Source organism: Lampetra fluviatilis, chromosome 3, assembly GCF_964198595.1.
Source record: "Lampetra fluviatilis chromosome 3, kcLamFluv1.1, whole genome shotgun sequence".
Taxonomy (NCBI): Eukaryota; Metazoa; Chordata; class Hyperoartia; order Petromyzontiformes; family Petromyzontidae; genus Lampetra; species Lampetra fluviatilis.
Window position 1 is genome coordinate 20,975,847 of NC_136277.1, and position 22,211 is coordinate 20,998,057.

The following is a 22,211-nucleotide window of genomic DNA, read 5'->3' on the forward strand; positions in this document are numbered from 1 at the left end:
TAAATACCTATATTCTTGGTGACTTTACCGAAAGAACCAAGAATATGAACCCCTGCAGTCAGGAAAGCTTTAAATCGAAATTAAATACCTAATCGCATTTAACAACAGACTACTTCTAAATGTAAAATGGATGGAGCAATGACTGATGGCCAATTACTTATTTTATTTTTTTCTCACGGGTCACCTGAATGTATGAACCCACGATTAGACTTGAGCGCATACCAACACAGAGTGCCTGTGGGAGTTATTTATTATAAATAAAAACATCGTAAATCTTAAAAAAATATCGTGAAGCAAAAGATTAGTGCTGGATCCAGTGACATTTGCAAATGTGATTTGTAACTTTGATCATTAGCTGTGTATCGATAGTTCAATGTTAATGTTCCATTTTATTTAATAACTAGCTTTACTACCCGGCTTCACCCGGGACTTGGATTCTTGTCATGGATTAATACGCGGAGGGTTGGGGGGGGGGGATGCGTGACGTCAGCAGGCACACTGTGTGACGCTGCCGCATGAGGGTGACATCACAGATGTGACGTCGCCACTCACTTGCCGTGCAAAATATATCCATTATTGTGGCCCTCCCCCAAAAAATTATAAAAGTCTATTTTTATACTTTTTGCATTGTGTACAGTCTGGAAGCTACCCACATGCCAAATTTCAAGTTTGTTGCATGTCGGGAAGTATGCTAAACATTTCGAACAGACACACATTCACAAATTTCCCTTTTATATATATAGATAATGCAAATTTGTAACGTGCACAATTTTCACTTGCCCGACAGCAGTGACCCTGAGGGACTGTGTGTTATCTTGTTGTGGTCTGGGACTGATGCTGTGTTTACCGCCTTGCTCAATTTGGCTTGACCAGCCCATACTGGACATCTGTGAAAAATCGCTTTATAGCTCATCGGATTCCTCCACTCAAATAGATGTTGTTGTTACATCCTGGGTGGATAGCAACAAAAACAATGCACACCATAATGTCCACACTGTTATGCAAATGCACACACCACAAAACTAAACACATCCTGACGGTGGTTTAAGGCAGTGCCTCGGCAAGGCCATAGAAAACACAAGATGCCATTTGCCAAAGGATGTGAGGCAAACAACGGTCTGACACTTTGCCATGGATTTCACAGACAGACCGCATCTGCTGGGCAGATGTTTTCAGGCAACGCAAACAAGGCTGCATGCTAAGTGGCCCTATGTATGGGTACCCAACTTGTGGGAAATCTCATTGTGCAGGCTATCCAGTGCAGTGGTGCCGGAAAACGACTGGCACTATTAAGCAGAGGTGTGGACTCGAGTCATGTGACTTGGACTCGAGTCAGACTCGAGTCATGAATTTGATGACTTGCGACTCGACTTGGACTTGCATAACAATGACTTTGTCCCACCTATGAGATGTGGACTCGAGTCATGTGACTTGGACTCGAGTCAGACTCGAGTCATGAATTTGATGACTTGCGACTCGACTTGGACTTGCATAACAATGACTTTGTCCCACCTCTGCTATTAAGTGTGCGGCCGGCGACGCACGCGTGGCTTCGCGAGGAACGGAGAAACCGGCGCAAGGCCAAAGGCGGCAGAGGCGTGGCTTCATTACGAATGGCGCAGTGCCTTTGAACGCTAAACAATGCCAAGCGTGCCATTAGCCCAACGGCGGCACCACGATAATTCAGTTTAGCCAACAATATTTATGAATCGATGAACCAGCCCCCAAAGAAAGCATTAGAGAACGGAAACAATTTGAGCATTATACTTTTGGCTGGGAAAACATTTTACAAACGAATGCACTCTCTTGATATTAATATGTAATGTGCCTTTTTCTGTTGTTGTTGTTTCAGGACTGCTTGTAACTTGGCACGAGAAACGCTGTCATTACTGCAGGCATTAATTGAGGCAAGGCAAACAGTGCTGGGCTTGCGCCATCAAAGTATAATTACAGTCTTAAACAGCCAAGCATAAATATACAACAAATACAAAAGTGTCCCACTAATCTAGCCGTCATTATTTTGGAAGGCTGCAACTCACTTCATTATATATGCTTCCCTTTTAAAGTTTTAATGCTTATATTCTTTCAAGAATTATTGGCTACTGGTAAGGAAACACTGCCAAAAAGCCACTTGTCTCACGATACAAAAAACATTCTATAATTGCCCAGCCACGAGTTTTCTGGTTTAGGATGACGTTTTATACTTCCATTCACAAACATCACCCATGGACAGAGCATAAATATTATTTTATTACGAAGTTATATTAAAGCGACTTCGGCGAAGGTGCTCTATAAATATAAAATAAGATAATAAGATGTAAAATATATCAAGTTCATTAACATTTTTTGGCATAAGACTTTTTATATATATAAATTAAAAGCTTGGTAGCCTGAAAGTCTCATGACTGAGCCTATGTCTATAACCGACAGTGTTTTATGGAAACCACCTCAAAGCAATAACCACTGGCATCGTCTACGTTAAGGTAGACGTCGAACACGCTCCGACATCCTTCGTAAAAAGTAGGCCATTGTGTTCCAATGTAACCGTCCACATTCTACATTTACCATTTAATAAATCGGCTAGACCTCAATTGTAGGAACATTAATATCAACGGCATGGAGAGAGAATTAGTTGAACAAGGGTTAAATTAACAAACAAGCTATTAAAAATCACACGAATGCTCCTTGTCAAATTGCTTTGCCCCACTTGAGCAATACCTTGTCACTCCTCAGAGCTTTGTCCACCTTCTCCTGCTTTACTGAACTCTTCTGCCCTGGCGCCTGGGGACAGAGATGCAGGCATCACCCTGATCATGTTTGCTTTGGCGAGCGTCCACATTTGAGAACCGGTGATGGATAAAACGACGACATTGCCTTTTGGTGTCTTTGCTCTTAATTAACCAAGCCTTGACCGCACACCACCCACTCTGCAGAGGTGCACGTGGTCTTAGCAAATCCACCGCTGAGCCAAGCACTCTCCCAAAGAGGCTAAATGCATATTTGGTGAATTTATTTGGAGGTCAACAGCGCCGTCTGCCTCAAGAAGAAAGGAAACGACAGCAGCGATTGTGTTGGCTCACACAAACATTAGCATTTGTATGCTTGCACACAGAGCTCTGCAACTGAACTCAATGGGAAAGCGCGTTAAGTAGTTCAGATGCTGTTTACCTTGGTGGAGGTGGTTTTTGGTGGGGGGTCTGTCCGAGGTGGCGAAGGACTCCTGCTGCTCTCACTGTCACTGCCGTCGCTCAACCTGCAGAGCAACGACGATGAAGTGAGGCCCGGGAGCCAATCGCATCATTCACCCATCATCCCCATCTCGTCATTGGCTTAAATCGCCTGGAAACGGCGCGTTATAGTTTAGCTACCGACTGTCCTCACGTAACCTTATTACCTCTACGACGACACTCTGAATGCCCTTGAGGCACACAACTGTTTCCTTTGACTAATTTGCATACATCCACTGTTAGTGATGCCCAATGCAAGTCTATCTTTATCCAACGGCACAAAGATTTGAGAAAAATCCACTTCCATCTGCTTCGCATTTCCTCCCGAGGTCTCATTCTGAACAACAACAACTCAAATGCAAGCAGTGGAGCCGCGGTATCCAAGCCAGCTGACAATAATGCCTGCTGGGCTTCACTCTAACCGGCCCAAACTTATGCGTAATCAGTCCCTGCCTGTGAAATATCCAGCGCCAGGAACATGACTTATGTTAGCATGCACCCAGTTGGCACACGTTAGATGGACTACAGCTAGATGTGCATCTGACATGACCGCTTGCTTCTGTAAAAGATTTCCTAAATCACGTGCATCTTACAGTGCCCGTCTTCATGAGGATGAGTTTGCGCTATCCAGCAGGTCCTGTACAATCCTGTACAATGTAAACATTCAGGAGTCAAGGAGAGCAACGGCTACAATGTAGTCGAACTGCGGACAGTACCAACGCATCAAGTTCCCCCAGCTTCAGCAAATTAATGCAACCCAACAAAGGCAATGATATACTCCTCTCTCCAATCAGTTCTTTTTTTATTACTATCTTCAAATTGCTTCCAGCGCTCACCCATCAGCCAGGACTGATGCGTCAAGCTTGGAAAAGCCAGTTGAAATTCATCAAATTGACTTTGTGCGGGACAGACATTTTTATTCAAAGCCATGTGTTGACAACTCAAAGGTCCACTCACGACTGGCACTAGCCCGATGAATGCACTACGCATCTCCGTTTATGGATTCCAAAGCCAATCCACACAGATCACGCCGATAAATCACACATATTCAAGAGAAAAAATGCCATTCTACTTTTTTTCCTTTCATTAATAGACCCGAGAGCAAACATGTTGTGAATAAAAGACATTCGATGAAAAGAGATAATACATCCCAAAAACCTTGCGTCTTAAAGCAACCGCAACTTTTGCTATATAAAGCAACTCGCGTGCCCCGAGGCTGGAAACGTCCTATTCATCGTCCTATTCACTCGGGAGCAACGTTTGTTCGCTGTGGATGGAGGAGGAGACGGGCACGGCGAGGCGTGTGCCAGAGTGCGTACCGGTGGTTTCTCCTGCCGCCCCCTCTCCGCCCATCCTCCAGGCCGTTTTCGTCCTCATCCTCCTCTTCCGAGTTACTCAGCTCTTGCATGAAGGTGTTGAGGATTCCTGCGGTAGCAGCACACAACGCAGGGGGCGGGAAAGGAACAAACACTCCCAAGGTTTACAAGAAGAAAAACCGCCATCGCCACGCACGCAAGTCGCTGTTCCCTGCAATCGGTCGCTCGCAATGTCGCAGTGCCGCTATACACACTGGAGTGTTCACTGACTCCGGGTTTCACAGCAGCCAGGTCAGGGGCACAATGGAACACGTTGTGATGACCGTGCCGTGTGACGACAGGAAAGGTTGCCGGCAAGAACTGTATTGTGCGCTTTCAGATGTGCTGCTGCTCCATTCTGGAATGCTCTTCCTTCCGATAATCGGAGGCCATTGGAGCTATCCACTTTTAAATCTAAATTGAAAACTCATTTGTTTACAACTGCTTTTTGGTGTTTAAGTTTGTTGTCATTCAACGGCACCCCTGATTAGCACGGTTGACGATGTACGGTGCGAAAGAAGTTCACCTTGGCCGCCAGGCTGAACGGACGTGAAGCTACTGCTGCTGCTGCTGGAGCTGGCAGGGCTCGTCTGCTCGGACTGCGCGCGCAGGCCACACGCAGAGGGACAAAAGACAAACGCATCCCCCGTTTAACCTCCCGGTACGCGCAGTCAAGTGCTGCTGGCAACCACTTACAGAGGGTGGCACACACCACGCCAGCTACTTGTTGAAAGAGGCAACCCAAAACAATTGCAGATATTTTATCCCGTGAGAAATGCTCCAACGGTGTGCGTCTCTCACTGTCCGATATACACACACACAATTTGATATAAAAGTGGAGCCACACAAACAATTATCGCCAAAAAGACATCTCACAGCATTTATAAATAATACGAGAGAATGAAACGCTCTGAACCTTAGGACAGTCTGTCATAGTTAGTGCTGTAAGAGGGCATTTATTAAGGTCACCAGGGAATAGTGGGGTCAGCACCATGCCACAAATCTTTCATTTCTACTTCACCCTAAAAAAAAACCACCTCCTGCTACAGCGGTCCCCATGACGCACGTCCCATTATTTAGAACAGCGTCCGGAGTCGCATGTTGCAATGCATTTAGAGGCTCCAGAAGTACAAACTGAATTTTACATTTCCCTCCCCCAATACCAAAAAAAAGTCAATTAATTAATTATTCCAGGGACCCTTGTTATGTTCCGTCAACAAAGAAAAGGCCCAGGTGGTGTTCGTATATCAGCTGTGTGCGACCGATGTGCCACGCCCGCAATTGAACTCGGATTTCTGAGCTGGTGCTTTTAAAACCAACAACCGTTCCCTAGCTTTCAACACGTTACCCTATGCACACATGGGGGACAGAATAAACACTTTTGGGAAAATGTACCCTCAAACTCATCACATTATGCATAAACAGAGCCGTTCCTAAAATTATTGCATGCACTCTCTATTTTATGGCCTGTTCATCAGGATGGAGATAAAGATTACATATCCTTGCCCCTTAGGTACACGGGAGTCCTTTAATAAAAATGCATTTACAAAAACGCTTTCAGAATCAATGACCATCAGGATAATTTAAAATTATTAAAGTGCAGTATTTGATTAAGAGACAGACACACGGGTATATATATCTTTTAAACAGCAATTTTCTTCTTAGCCACGCGATAATCATCTCTTTGAAGCTTACGTTCGCGTGCAAAATATGACCCATAATGGGATTTTTTGGGTTAGATCGTGTAAAAATATAAATGTGTCGTTAAAACCCACCACCACCCGACACAGCCAACTAGTAAGGGTTGTTATATAGTTACGCGGTCTAACCCAAAAAACCTCTATTATGGATGACATTGGTCGCGAAAGCCTACGTGTGAAACTATTACCGTGAGACAATGTCCTCTCGTTTGTTGGGAGAGACAAATGTTCGAGTTGTATTTCGATTTAAAGCTTTCGTGACTGCAGGGATTCATCTTCTTGGTTCTTTCGGTAAAGTCACGTAGAAGGAAAATACTAAAATAATAAAAATAAAACATAATAAAATAATTCTCACGACCTTTCGGCCACAACGCAGAACTGGGGCGTGCCATTCAGACTGTCCTCTCGACAGACCTGTTCTCCACCTGAAGACGGCTGCTTGCGTTGTGGCCGAAACGTCGTGAGAATTATTTTATTATGTTTTATTTTTATTATTTTATTATTTTCCTTCTACGTGACTTTACCGAAAGAACCAAGAAGATGTTCGAGTTGTGTGAAGGGTCCACAGTGCACGGGACAGCACCTTTCGTGTCAACTGATATAAAAAAAATATATTCAAAGGACTTGTAATCACCCATCTCATTACCCATCACTCACGAGCTACAAACTGCACAATGAGGCAATTATTATGCAATTGATATATCGACACATAATTACATATTTACAAAAACACAGATGAATTTTCAAAACTTGCATAATAGTATATTTCACCTTAACTGAGCTCAGACAAAGATTCCACATTTAGCCTCAACAGACTTTTGGGGCAAGTGCTGTTAGCGAGCACCTATGAAGGCATGGGACGGCACACGAGGGAGATGGGTGGCCAGCACCACAACGCTCGACCAACCTTTCTCTCCTCAGTGGCGATGTTTACACATTGTACCAGGTATCTCATTTGAGGCCGAGTCGACCTAAAGGAGGCCCGGAACCTGTTCTGATAATCGTAAAAGGTGTCGGTGGCCGTGAGCGGAGATCGAACTCGAGCCGCCGAGTTTATGGCAAAATGCGCAAACTGCTACCTCTCCCCACGAGCTAAGGTCCAACCAGTCACCTACATTGGTAACCTCGGGCTGGTTATTGCATCATAATAATAAATATACATGACATTGTCTAATATACTAACAAGGAACTGATATGTTACGACGCTGGAGCAAACAGAAATGCATGGAAGCATTTGTACAACGATGTTAATGTGAATTACCACCAAGTGAAAGTGTCTACCTTGCTCAATGAGCACTTGGGTAGCACTCCCTTCCAAAGGCCAGTCAAAGCCAGAAGTGAAAATTCGTGTGCTTTGGCAAGGGACCAGTTTACTCCGTGCACAACCACCGTTGACTTTATTCATTTGAGCAACCCCAGGGAGATGACAGGCCGAGTGAACCCTTAGCTGGGACTTGAACTCGCAAACTTCCGTGCGTGCGAGGCAAGTGCTCCAACCAACTACAGTACAACCCACGGATGTGTGCTGAACTTCTTTCACACCGTACGCTGCCAAAATTTGACAACACGCACCAGGGGCACTAACTTTCTTTCTCGACATCGCGATCAAGACAGTGAAGCAGCACGACCTACTTATCAAACATCTACTTGGGATTCACCTGAACTTGAATTATTTCATCTTACATTCTTGCCACACTGTTTGAGACAAAATCACTGCTTAGCTGAACCGTCGATTTGATTGTTGGCTTAGTTGTGGTGGGTCAGCCTCATTAGCGCGTTGCGTTTGTGCTTTGCCCGGGGCGTGCATGGCAAATGGCAAGCCCTCTGCTTTGGCGTGTTGGTGTAAGGTATACATTCTGCTGGCAAAAAAGGAGGAAACGAGAAAGGACGGGAAGTTGATGCTAGGACAAGCGAGGCCACTTCCCTTCACCCGCGGTGGGCAGCCACGTTAACATCCCGCTCGACTTGCAATCGTGGCGACCAACCACAAGTCACAATCCTCAACGAATGTGCAGAAGCAGCACGACTAGCAGCGGAGGTAATGTTTATAATAAACAAAAGGGTGTCTCATTGTTGTATATTCATGGGTTTGGTATTCAGAACGGTCACTGCATCGCACGCTTTCCGATGCTCTTCTGCGGCCGTCTGGAACGCTCTTCCTTCCAATATTAGGAAGCCACTGGAGCTATGCACTTTTAAATCTAGATTGAAAAAGAATTTATTTACAACTGATTTTTGTGTTTCGTTTGTTCTTCCCATGCATCTCCGATGCATGGCTGGCTATGTACGGTGCAAAAGAAGTTCAACGTACATACATACATACATAATAAGAAGAATGAACTTGAAGTGTTGGCAACAAAGCTGGTCAAAGCACAAGCAATTGTGTGGCAGCACGGTTTCCACAAAGGAAGCTTGGTTTCAGTGTTCCTGAAGAAGTGGTCTCTTAGCAGAATTCACCGCAGGTAAATGTTTATGCGTACATGTCATATGGCTTTCATCATCGCAAGTAAACTCCCAACCAGTTTTGTTTTCGGGGAATCGTGCGGTGCGAGATGTTGCACGATAATCCCAAGGCCATTTCCCAGTCTTGAACGTGAAGATTCTGCGCACGTCTCATCACCCCGACACCCTTAAAAAATTAAAGGAGACGGACCAGAGCTAATCTGGCCAGCATCAGCGGCAAGTGATATCCGAATCGGTCCAGGCTCTACCCTTCACCAATCTGTGGTGACCAGTGAGTTAAAAGTATGGTCAACAACCCCCCAAGAGACGCAGCATAGTGAGGAGGCCTTAATCTAGCAGAGGATTCACACGAAGCTGTAAATAATTATATTAATGCTGGCAAGTTCGAATGCTGGACATGCAGTTTACTCAGCATATCATTCTTTTGCAGTTATTAAAATGGGTACAACTTTGCTGGCAAACCAGCCGATGCCAACCTATAGTGGCAATCAATGGGAATGTTGTGTTTCCACCACAGCTTTTCAATTGACCCGATTAAAATTTCGGAGCATCTGTGGTCTATATTTAAGGCAACCTATTCAAAAGGTCTGGTTTTACCTAATGTTTAAAGAGGAAAAAACCCCCATATATATTTTACAAACCACAATGTTTGCCGAGTTTGTCTACAGACGTCCAGCTAGGCAGGCAGCGTTTAAACCACTGGGCAATGCAAGCCTGTAATGAGAAAACATTTTCCAAAAGTACAAGCACGGCTTTGTATTCAATATATGTTCACTACCCACCAGACAACTGCCCTTTGGTCGTACCCTTAAAATAAAGGTGAAAGACCTGGAGAGCATATGAACATTACTCACATTTAGGAATTAAAGTTGTAAGGGAGCAGGCAATGCTCTGGCTAGCATATCAATCACTACGCAGTGCAACCTAACTAGTGTTGACATGGAAGTGCACAACAGACTTGACTTGCTCCCACACCAGCTACTGTAGCAGAGACTTTTGAATTAATATCTATAAGGACACAATCCACAGAAACAACCGGGCTTTTATTTTAGAGACGTGCATCCACGCTGTGCACGCAAGGCCTCACAGATGCGAGTGCAAAGCCTCACTGAGGAGAGTGTACGCGCCATCAACAAGCATGTTGAAGTTCAGCAGTGTTTCAATCTTGACCACAGCATCGGATCGCAAGGGTATGGGCTGTCATAAGCAATACAGGCAGACTTAATGAATAACAGGAACAATGCTCTCCCTAAAGAATTTACACATTACAGCTCTCCGCTATCATGGTCCCCGACAGTTGCGAAGGGGATGCTGCTGTGAAGTAATGGTCAGCATGCTGGACTTTCAATCAAGAGGTCGCCGATTCCATCTCCCAGAGAGCCGGACGACTGTGAAACCAAGGGCATGTTTATTTAATCAATCCCCACCTTTGTCTACCCAGCAGCATAAACGTTAAGACCACAGTCGATCAGAAGGTTGTGTGTAGCGAGGTAAAGTGTGGGTGGAAGAGTAGGCTAAAATACTCTTCAGAGCTCTGCCTAGTTGAGATCATTCTACTAGCAGTGGGTTGAGAAAGCAACTGAACGGCTGCACCTTTAAATCCTTCAAGTTGCAAAGGTATCCCCGTGACAACCTCAAAACGTGTCCACGCACTCACAGTGAGAGTCCCAGCAAGGCATTCCTAACGTCAGAGGACATCGGAACTCAGCTGCGTCACTGTGCAACGCTTGCGCGGTGTTCGAAAGTGAAACATTCACAACACGCCAGTTCCTGTGTTCTACTCAGAAGGGTGAGAGTTTAGAGGTAACACATTCCTTTTCTTTCAAAGGAAATGACTTCATCCGTCACGTAGCAGTGCAAGGGATATTGTGATTATATTTCACAGAAAGTAAAAAAAACAGACGCGTTAGTTCTGAGCTGTTTGTATTTGAAACTGCAGCTCGGGTGCGTTCATCATTCTGAATAAGGCAAGAGAAAATAAGCAACTGAAATTTATATCATTTGCTGCGAAATGAGAAAAGTAAAAATGACAAGTTTGGTAATATTCAATATGGCTCCGAGTACATATAAAAAAATGTTACGTTTTAAAATACCTCAAAAAAATTGCCGCACTGCAAAGACGCACCAAAGCTGGCTGGAACGTGGCCTTTTCAAACGACATTACCATGCAACATGAGATACCGTAGCACAATTAGCTCCCGCTTTCCAGCACATTGCGTTCACCACAATCTGTCAAGTTGTCTCATGAAGGGAAACTGCATCCCAAACGAGTACTTTCTGAAAAGGATTTTCTATATATAAAAAAATATTCAATTGTATCCCAGAGGCAGCCACTGGAAAGGGACCGAGGCTGTGGGGGAGGGGAGATAAACCGCAATTTCCAATGTTAGCGGAAACGCCTTCCTCAGACAGCCTTTTCAATGCGCTGTACGCAGCCAGAAGGCAGACTCCCGGACAAAACAGAACCTTTTTATTGTATGGCAGCAATAGCCAGGAAGCACGCTCACAATCGTCAAAGTCAAAAAAAGAAAAGCGGAGGGAGGTGGGGGGTGCATTCAAGGAGGGTAGTTTTATGACACGCATATAAAACCTTCCAGCTCGAGACCCGCTTCCCACACTTACGTGGCCTAACAAGCATTAACCGGCTCTTTCCTGCCGCCCGCCTTCTATGCTCCCTTTTAATAATCGGGCCCGCTAATCTGAGCGGGGAGGAAATGAGAGCGCTGCGCGCGGGGCTGGAGTGTTTAGGAACACCCCCAGTGTGCAAATGTCGCCCCGCTTAGCGTGCACCCCTTATCCCGTCGCATCCACTCATCCACCAGCAGAGCGGGCGGGCAGCTATTGGCAACGTGAAAAGGGAGAGGTCACGGCAGGGCACGGGGTGGACGCCGTCAGAGGAGATCTTACGTGTCCAGCCGGCTAAATATACATTTACTTAACACGGACACGGGACCATGTATCAACAAGAGATGCCCTCCAGGATAGGTGATTATAAATGGTGCCACAGTTGGCGTGATCATTCGGCAAAAAAAAATCACTCCCTTAGGGTGGTCATGGTCATTGTCTTCGTGGTGTCACAGGAGAATCCCTGAGGGCTGAAGGCAAGAACGGTGCTCGAGGGGCCGAGGAAAAAACGGGATGATGGGTCCTGTGGGGATGGGTTTTAAAGCAGACTATGCTTGTTGAAAAATGTACCCCGAATGTAAAAGCCCCAAATTATGACAAGACGGTGGGGACGCGATTAGCACACATTCGCGGCCTCGGGCAACCGAAATGCTGCCGCGTGCCGGAGATTATTTGGAGCAACAACTGTACAGACCTATGGAGAGAAAGTCAAACATTTTGCAAAGGTGACACTGGACCATAAGCTTTTATGCATAAACATTTTAGCATTATTCAGTCTGTGTGCGATTCCATACACCATTCTAAAAATGTTTAACCATCCCTCATATATGCATTTTTAAAATACCATTATCTAAATGAACTGCAGATATCATTTACTGTACACGTGCAGTGTCTTGGAAACTAAGAAGTGTGGAAGTTACCCTGAAATCCTTTTTATTGCACTTGGCACAGGTCGGGATACATTACAGAATCAATGGCGATGATATAATATCTACATTGATATTTGATTGGCTATTTAGAGAAGCTCAGGGGGAGCTGCTGTGGCGTGATGGGTAGCACACTGGACTTGCAATTCAGAGGTCACTGGTTGGATTTACTCTCTGGGCACGGCAGTTAAAACGAGCAAGTTATATTTTTGTTATTGTATTTCAATAGGAGCCCGGTACGGAACACAAGCCATTCCACGAGGTGGAGGTACAGAAAATCTGCGAACGCCAGTCCCGAAAAGTACGCATCTGGGTTTAAAGCAGGGGGAAAGTGGGCTTGCTGCCCCACTAAGTGGGGACCATGAGCGGGGTGTATGTACATGAGCAAATATACACTCAGCAGAGTATACATGGGTAAAACAACAGCTAGTTGCGTGGTGCGGTTAAGTGGTGGTATGCCCACCTCTACCATGATGTCAAGCCAGAACGGAATCAGAGGGCAGCACATTCTCCCTCTTGTACCTTAAAGTAGCTCACGTTTGAGCCGTTGAGCATCTCACGGGATTGGTCACCACATTACCATCACAGATGTCTTGCAGCTCGTAGTCTGTAACTATGATCCTGCTGCTGTCATGTCTCTAATGACTTACAAGGCTGATTTGAGTCCCACAGTATTGTCATGGATAACAGACAGTGCAGCCCTAACTTGGTGCGACGACATCAAGAGTGGGAACTGCCACTAGGCAGGTGATGGAAGTGCAGAGAGCTACTGTTCGAAAGGAACGTCAATACATTTCCAGAATTATTATTTTAAAACTATTTACTATGTTTATGTTACCAGGTAAGTCCCACTGAGCTATAAAGCCCTTTCTTTGAGAAGCGCCCTGGCCACAAATTATATCTCAACGAAGTGGCTACTCTCGCGCGGAAATCTCTAGCAGCAAAATACTTGAAACGCATGTTTCTAAATGTGGAGCGAGGACCCGCAGAAAAATCCACGCGACCACGGGCATAACATGCAAACTCCGAATATACAAGCGTCATGGTTGAGATCGAACCCACGACCTCCTGTATACCAGGTGAGGTCGTTAACATCTCACCACCATGGCGCTATTGTACCATGTGATCGCTGGAAAGCAGGCAGCGAGACGACTTCTGTTACAATGCCAGGTTTTTGAGAGCATGTCACATTTTCCAGTCCTCATGCCAATGCGTAATGACACTGTGCAAAGGCTACGAAAGATTCATTATGCTGTAGATATTAAATAGATTATATGTGACAAGAGATTAGCGGCAAATATTTCAAAAAATTATTTATATAAAGCATGTCAAGGCGGTGCTGTGGTTAGAGTATGATTTAGGATCGGAAGTTTTCTCGTTCATATCCTGATCAGGTGTAAATTCATCAAATCATCCCTCTTCGTTCCCCATTGCACTCATCGCTGAGGACCACGTCACATTGAATGCACCCAATGTCATTGCATCTCGGAAGCTCAGTGGCGTTGAGCCTGGTGAGCATGTGGATGTTTGAACACCAGTGCATACGAGGTGTCCTAGGCGTGAGAGGATGTAAGGTTGTCCAGGGGGTGGCATTACGGCAACAGGTTAGATCCATAGATCACTTGATGGGTTATATCTACCTGTGGATTGAATCTGTGCGGAGCTTTAGCTGTTATCTCTTCGTACGCATGGTACTCCGGTTTCCTATCACAGGATATCTGATGCAGGAACCTTCCAGAAAATGTTATGAGACTCGGTGTAGTTTTTCTGGGTAATTAAATGGTATTATTCATCATTATTATTGTGAAAGTCAATAGTGGTCAGCCTACGGAGAAAGTGGCTCTCACCAATGGAATGCGCAATGTACACCATTGGTTTCTGGGTCTGCCAATGAAAAGAACACACTGCGCCCCATTTGCTCTTTTGAACAGGCAGATACTTTGACTCTTAACTTTTCAAGGAGACGATGAGTGTGCATATTCATAACAACTGTATTATATAGCCACTGCTGTGTTTTTTTCAACACACTTGAGCCACTGTTATTCCACTGTTACGTTTGGGGAAAAAAAACACGACCAACCGTCCCCAAAGCGGCAAAATAAGGTGCTCGACTGCCAGGCAACACAGCAACTGGCACACAATTGCCACTGATGCCCACAGGGCTGGCAGCTCGGCTGTAGTGGCTCAAAATGAAATGCCAAATCTTATGTGGAGTTAAATTCCATTTTGAGAACAAGATGTCATTGTTATGTTTAAGGAAACATTCGTATAAAGTTGAATGAAGTGTTTGCTACCAACTAGTGGCACTCTTCCACCTACCCATACAGTACACCCAACCTATCTCCCATTCTAACCCAATTTCTAATACGTGCATTGCATATTGAGATTAATAACATCAAATCGCACGCTTCATAGTTTAATTCAAGCTGGGGTTACACGGGGCAAGCGGGAAGGTGCACTGAATGCAAGCAACACCCACCGGTAGATTGCATAAACTAAAAACAAATCACCAGAATTGTGCCTCGTATCAGATGCATGCTAAGCAAGCCGAGGCCTGGCTAGGATTTAGATGGGCGACCGACGAGAGCTTGCCAGGTGTTGATGTGAGGTGGCCAGCAGAGGGCAGTGCTGAGTGTCACCCCACCCCCCCCTTTCGCATGTGTGGCAGCTTTTCTATGAGGTTTCCGTTTCCCTCCCACATGCCAACGCTCATTAATACAATTTGACAAACATCTGAGTGTAGGACCCTCCTTAAAACGAGTCCTTAGGCTCGGCGATGTTTTCCTGGGTAAATAATTGCCGTTGAATCTACCTACACTTCATTCCTGCATGAGTACCATAACTGTGCTCGCAATAAATTGAAACAACAGCCGAGAAACACGTGCAAGCAGCCTTGATGATGACAGACTTGCACGGTGAAGACATCCAATTCCCATCCCTGCACAGCGGTATTTTCAGGCCCGTTGGTAAATGGGCATATACAATTCAAATGGGGAGGAAAATGCAAACACTGCAGGAATTACTATTTTCCGTACATCTTCTTTATAGTGGAGTATCCCCATGTTTAAATATACATAGACCTGTCCGCGTACACTCATGTAATGTTTTCTAACAGGGTTAAACACGTGGATACTTTTTTTTACAATTACTGGCCTAAAAATTAGTGTTCCAAAATGGTGTAGTTTCCTCGCAGCTCTTGAACAAACGTTTTCTTCAAGGTTTTTTCTTTTGGGGGGGTTTTGCAAAAAAAAATTCTGTCCAGCTTTTAACTGGCGCTGGTAATTAGCGTGTGGCTAGAGGGGCAGAAGTGATTTATGACATGTGAAGACCTCTTCCCAGCGTGCTGCCTTCTCTGTTTAGCCAGGCCCCTTCTAGAAGGGGTTCATCGTCTCCCATCATAAATCTCAAACACTCTTTCAAGCGGCACCTTTGTCCGCCAAGGCCATTAAAATTGCGTGGCTCTAAGGCGTTTTGACATTTGCATGCAGACAATTGTACAAAATAGTTTTAAACAAAACCAAAAACTCTACGAGCAGCCCGAGTGAAACTACGATTCCTTTTGGTGACAGTACAAAAAAATTATCACATTATATTCACACAACGTATTTGTTTTTATTCTTACATTGTACGTGTATGGTTTATAATACTCCATCGATGTGTCTACTACTAATCACCGAAATGCTACTTAACATGAACATTTGCTTAGCTGTGATACCTTTCCTTCTGTGCAAAATACTTAATCACTTCAAACAGCGAGTAGTAGGGTTGGCTGGTCATTAACAAGATGACACTACTATATGAACTTCACAGAAATAACACTTAGCATTCAAAGTACCGTATGTTACGACTTAAAAAACAGATCATGTATGTATGGTGAACTTATTTTGCACAATACGTAACCAACTGTGCTAATTAGAGGTGCTTTCAAAATATGACTTCAAAAACCTAACAGCACTAACAACTTTCTGAGGAAGTAATAAAAAAAACATCTGAAATAGCATGAAGCAAAAAAAAGCACATTTGTTATGGATTTATTGGTCTAATCTTTACACTATGAAGGTTACCAAATGAAATAAAAGGTTCAGGATCAACTTATCCCATCATCCCTCCATGGTTGATAAAGCAAGCACTGCTTTGCGGAAAGTCAACACTGGTCATCCTTTTGGAGGGATTGGTTACATCATGGGAATGTGGAATTTTCACCACTGACTCAGGGCCCCCATCAGACATAAGTGCTGTCCCATTGCTCTATTTAGCCGAGACACTGACTGACTTGCAATTACGAACAATGTTTTGGTGTATGCAGATTAAAAAAAAAACTCGCATCACGAAACTTTGTCTAGCATTCGCTGAACAAAGCATGCATGCATTCCTTTGTTGCCATCTGTTAAATACTATCTGCCACCTCTTTGCGGAGGATCAACTCTTGACAGCTGTACAAGATGCCGCAGGGGAAAGTAGACAAGGGTTGAGGGTAGATACACACAGGGAGGAGGGTGAATGCAGTTGGGGAGAACGTGTTGTTTTCGAGACAATGTGGAATACATCCACCATTCCTCAAGGTTAAGAAGCCCAGAGCGCTAGGTATGAGCACTTCAGGGGGGTTCTTTAAAACTGCCTAATGGCCCTCATTTATGCAAAACCTGTAAACCCACCGGCTCCCCGCTGTGAGGAAGACATTTAATGTCTGGGTGCCACAGAAAGACATCTGGAGAGGGCGAAATAACGGGGCTGATGGCACGATTGTGCAGATTCAGGATCGAATCCATGATCCTTAAAACGGTGAACACGCCAAGCTGACACGTTCCAACAGCTTGCTTATGGATTTGTTTATTAGTTTGTGTCTTAAGAGACTACCTTAGTGTTCAGGTCACCTTAACACCACACAGGAATGCACCAGGTGCTGCTACATACCTGAGCTCCTATGGAGTACCAAGACAAGAAAATCAGAGATGAAAGATGTAAAGAGTTTCGATTTAAAGCTTTCGTGACTGCAGGGATTCATCTTCTTGGTTCTTTCGGTAAAGTCACGTGACTTTACCGAAAAAACCAAGAAGATGTAAAGAGTGTTCAGAAGAAATGAGAATCAAGGACTGAAACCTTGATCTATTAGGATAAATCATCATTTACAGCCCATTATCCACTGCTGAATGAAGACTTCCATGCTATGCCAGCCACAGGGGTTTTTAATCATTCATCAACACGCCGGTCAATGCGGATTAGATATCTCTCGGCACTGATTTTATCCATAGCCAGGAATCGAACTCGGTAAGCGAGGATAAAATGTGAAACATATGTTTATAACTAGCTACACCAAAAAAAATCTCACAACAGCAGAGCATTCTAAAAAAAGTACTGTTCATGCACGGAAAATATATAAATAGGTCTATAAAAGTTATTACCGTAAACGTTTCCTTTAAGCGTTTACCTTTTAAATGAAAAAAATATGAAACTGTGGTGATGTCAAGAGCCATAAATCTGAATCTAGAGTTTTTACTAATCAATTAATTACATGTTTATTCATAAATACCGCATATGTAGTGGTGCACATTACAATTAAGCTGATTAATTATGGCTTTGAGGTTAACCCAGCAAAAAAAAACGCAAGGATGGCGAAGTCCATAACATAGAAATGTGGAAATAATAATAATAAAAATAAAATAATAAATCACGACGTTTCGGAGGCAACACAAGTCTCTGTCATCAGGTGGGACCGTCACAGCTGAATTTACTGTATTAAGTGATACAGTAAATTCGGAAACGTCGGGACTTATTATTTTATTTCTATTATGATTTCTATTATTTATTATTATTTTTATTTATTCCCTACGTGACTTTACCGAAAAAACCTAAGAGTATGAATCCTTGCAGTCACGAAAGCTTCAAATCTAGAATAGAAATGTGGACTTTCTACCATTGGCTGAGCCACCAACAGAGATAACCACCACCCAAGAACTGTTTGATCACTGAGCCACTATGAACTGACTTAAACACAAGAACTTAGGTTATTGCTATCATCCGCTATTAAACATCCGAAATGAAGTAGATATTATTTTTAAAAAATTAAGGAATTACCATTACACAGACTTCAATCCACCATCATTAAGGACTAAAGAGATATGTAATTGTTTTTATTCTTCCCTGAATTGGGCACCATGCATTACACGCGCCATGCAGTCAACCAACCACGTGGGACGTTGGATGTGGAACCCAGGAGGGAGGGAAGACAGCGACTTATGCGCATTAAACATCCCCCAACAATCCACTTGCAAAACAATACTCTGCATTGACCATATTAAGAAACACATCCCAATCTACTTCTTATAAAGTAATCGTTTTAGATAATGAAAAAAAATCCATTCCTGATTAATATTAGAAATGCATTTATTATGCAAACACGTACGTGCTATTTGTTCGTGCACAACTACACGCACCAAAAACAAGTGAAGCACAGTTTTACGCAGTAAAAGCATATAGCCTGCTAAACACAAAGGCTTCCTTGCAAACACGAATACAATGGTGCCCCTTGTTAGACTAGTTAGGACAATGTGGCGAGTACTATTGGCAAGTGTCAATTGTGGCAGTACCACCACCACCCACCCACCGGTGGTCTCCCATCGCAACAGGTATTCAGTTTAGGCTGAGTCAACCTAGGGGAAGGCTGCGCCAGACAAACCGCGACATATGCACAGAGCATTAAGACGAGCCCACAGAGCAGTGCGCCAGCCAAAGCAACAGCACACTCCACCACACATTCTAATTTACCAGACAATGGTTTCAACTCCTCTGAAGAGACACTGCCAAAACCACAGGTCTGTAAAAAGTAAAGGCAACCGTCTGCCCAGTGGCTTTGATGTGATTCACTGAACACTGTTTGTTCCCCAACACCATTAGCAGAGTGATAAGGTCCATGGGTGGCCACATAAATCAATGTTGCCATCTGGTATGTGGCTGTCTCTTCAGTTAAGCTGCCCCTTCCACATGGTGCAAAAAGGGTAAAATGATAAAAAAAAACATATATATACATACACATACAAAGGAGGAGGGTGGGTGACTTGGGGTACTGGGCCAATAGCACTATGGCATAGAATCTTGGATGACCACACGAGGTTAAACCAATCTTGCAAGTGTATAAACTGTGATACTTTCACCATGGCCATCAATTACCATACAAAAAGCCATCAAAGAAAATGTTTGGTGTTGCACTTGAATTGGCTTCCTCTTGCTCCGTGGTTTTTTTTTATAATTGGCAGAGACACAGAGTAAACAGCTGGCAGAACGAGGTTACTTCCTGGTCGTCACCTTTTACAAGAATAAAAGACGTGGAAAAAAATAAGTTGTTACTTTAAACCCTTGGAACACCATCGTGGAGGCAAACAGCACAGTTGAGGTTTTAGGTCAACCATAACATGGATAAAAGGCATGAATCTTCTTAATGTTTCATTCGTGAGACAAATTAAGTCATGTTAACATTACAACCTTTACAAAACACAGGTGTCAAAACATATTAAGCAAGAGACCAAGCCATGCTCCTTTTATGAGAGGTTCACTAAAAGCCACGATGCTACCACCAACAGGCTTCACCCCATGACCCCGCCAACAGCCAGATAACCCCGAGGCTCGCAACTCACTCATTGCAAATATACATCCATGCACTCGGATGGGTCTGAGTGTCTCCCTGCTCAAAAGAGCATTGCTTGTGTGTTGAACTTCTTTCGCACCGTGCATAGCTAATCATGGCTAATCAGAGGTGCAGGTAAGGATGTATGTATGCTGAACTTCTTTTTCACCATACGTAACCAACCGTGCTAATCGGAGGACAAAAAAAGCATTGGGCAGCCTTGGTGGAAATGCCATATTCCTAAGACAGGGGCAAGTTTGTCCTAAGCGCAACTCCTGTTGACTTATACCCTTTGGTTCTTTCGGTAAAGTCACGTAGGTATAAAATAAAATAAATCACGACGTTTCGGGCGCAACACAAGCGTCCGTCATCAGGTGGGAAAACATGCAAACTCCAAACATACAAGCGACGAGGTGGGGCTGGAACCCACGACCTCATACCTCCTGTATACCAGGTGAGGTATTAATAGTCTGCCAGCGTGGCCAGTGGTCAGGAAGCCATTTATGCACTGCCATCTTCTAGCCACATCACAGCCTAGTAGTAGACTTGGAGTTTCCCAGCACACGTGAAAAGTGTTTTTTTTTATCCACAAACCTTGCTTCCACAGTGCTGGCTTACGGGAGCACGCCACGAATAATACAATCTTATTCTAATAATTCCACTGACGTCCAGCATGCACATTTCACGATGCGTTTAGTTTAGTCGTGCAATCCGTATGGTACACACACACACACAAAGGTGCATGCTTGCGTATGTGCTTGCAGCAACATAGCATTGCCGGACTAATTGGTCTTCCGCAGGCAGTCATGCGTTGGAAATATTTTAATTCTCTGCATCTGTGTCGTGGAACTCTTGCGTCAATCAAGCCACATGTGCTAAATTGGACAAGCAATACACAGGAACACAAACTGCCTTCCCTTGGGACCAGACTTTGCATTACAGTGGGATGAAGGATACATCAGTCACTAAATTAGCACCCTTTACTTAAAGGTTCACGATCTCTTTTGCACGGGTGGCCCAAGTAAACTCCGGTTTACTGGTAGCAATCAAGTCCCAGGTAAATGCATATGGTGCAATATTGACTGACACCAAGAAACAATAGCATGCCTGCTCTCTATAATTATATTTACAGTGGATGGCAGGCATTGTTCTTTTTTTAGTTTTGCAAAAATTACTGAATGATAGGAAATACATCATAAGAACTTACAAGCTGTTGAGTTCCCTGCTTTTTAAAGACTAGCACATTTATTATTTTCTTTTGTATGGTAAGGAGACATTTGCAACATTATATGTGTATATCGGGGTTATAAAGCCATTAACAGCCTCCGTGAAGACAGCATAAATGACTGAAGCAATAGAAACATGAAGTGTGTTGAAGTTAAACAACTTTAGCTTAAGGAGGGCACTTTTCAAGCCATGTTATGGCCACAACAGAGATGCATTTGGCATTATGAATATATAGAAGCCACTTTTTTAAATCTCTGCATCTCATTTAAAATTAAATGCAACATCAACTTCCAACATTCTACGGGACGATCCATTTTTACTCAATGGAAAAATAAAAAGTCACACTGCTCACATGCCAACTTGAGTTATTTCAGTGTTTTCTAAAAACCCGTTTGAAGCTGTAATGACCATATAGCATTTGCAGATGTCGTTATTTTATTATATTGCAACTGGATACCTGTGATTAAATCCAGAAACATCAAGAGCCAAGTCCCCCGTGACTTCAATAAATTAAAACGTTTTCCCGATCCAAAAAATAGCCGCAAAATGCTCTCCTCATCTCATCAAAGCCAATCCACTGATCTTAAAAACATGGCCTCTGTTCCCACAGCGAAATATATATGTTGGTGAGAGTTGGTATAATGATAATCTATAATAATTAGCTCCAGACTTTAAGATGTATCACGAACAAAGCCTGTATCTGTGGAGCCAACTAGCAATGTAAATTTAAGATGTGATGACATTTCATAAAGATTTTAACATGGTGTTATTAAAGTTTCAGTCCCATCGTATTATACTTGGGATGGTAACAAAAAGGCTCAGTCACCAAAGCATTGTTCTTCACAATGGCAGCACAGAAAAATGGGTTTTTGTCATGTAATGTCGTGTTTCACATATAGAAATGAAAGCAAAGGAACACATATCTTTTTTAGTAAGCTTTTTATGATGAAAGTCTCCTTTTTGTTTTATTGATAAAAACAAAATTTAAATGGCATTACTTGAATCCCATGTTGAATCTTCATCATTTATTTCACTGCACTGACATCCGAAAGGTGATGCCTAGCCAG

At 43.6% G+C, this 22,211-nt stretch overlaps 1 protein-coding gene across 1 annotated transcript in view; it reads right to left on the reverse strand.

Annotated features, from left to right (window-relative positions):
• Positions 1-22,211, reverse strand: part of LOC144954319 (protein AF-9-like) — an 89,736-nt gene that overhangs the window by 4,656 nt on the left and 62,869 nt on the right. The window contains exons 7-10 of the mRNA XM_078884843.1: positions 5,109-5,181; positions 4,547-4,652; positions 3,169-3,253; positions 2,719-2,781 (exon numbers count right to left, since the gene is read on the reverse strand). Of these exons, the coding sequence (XP_078740969.1) occupies positions 2,719-2,781; positions 3,169-3,253; positions 4,547-4,652; positions 5,109-5,181 (327 nt within the window). The remainder of the gene's footprint in view (positions 1-2,718; positions 2,782-3,168; positions 3,254-4,546; positions 4,653-5,108; positions 5,182-22,211) is intronic.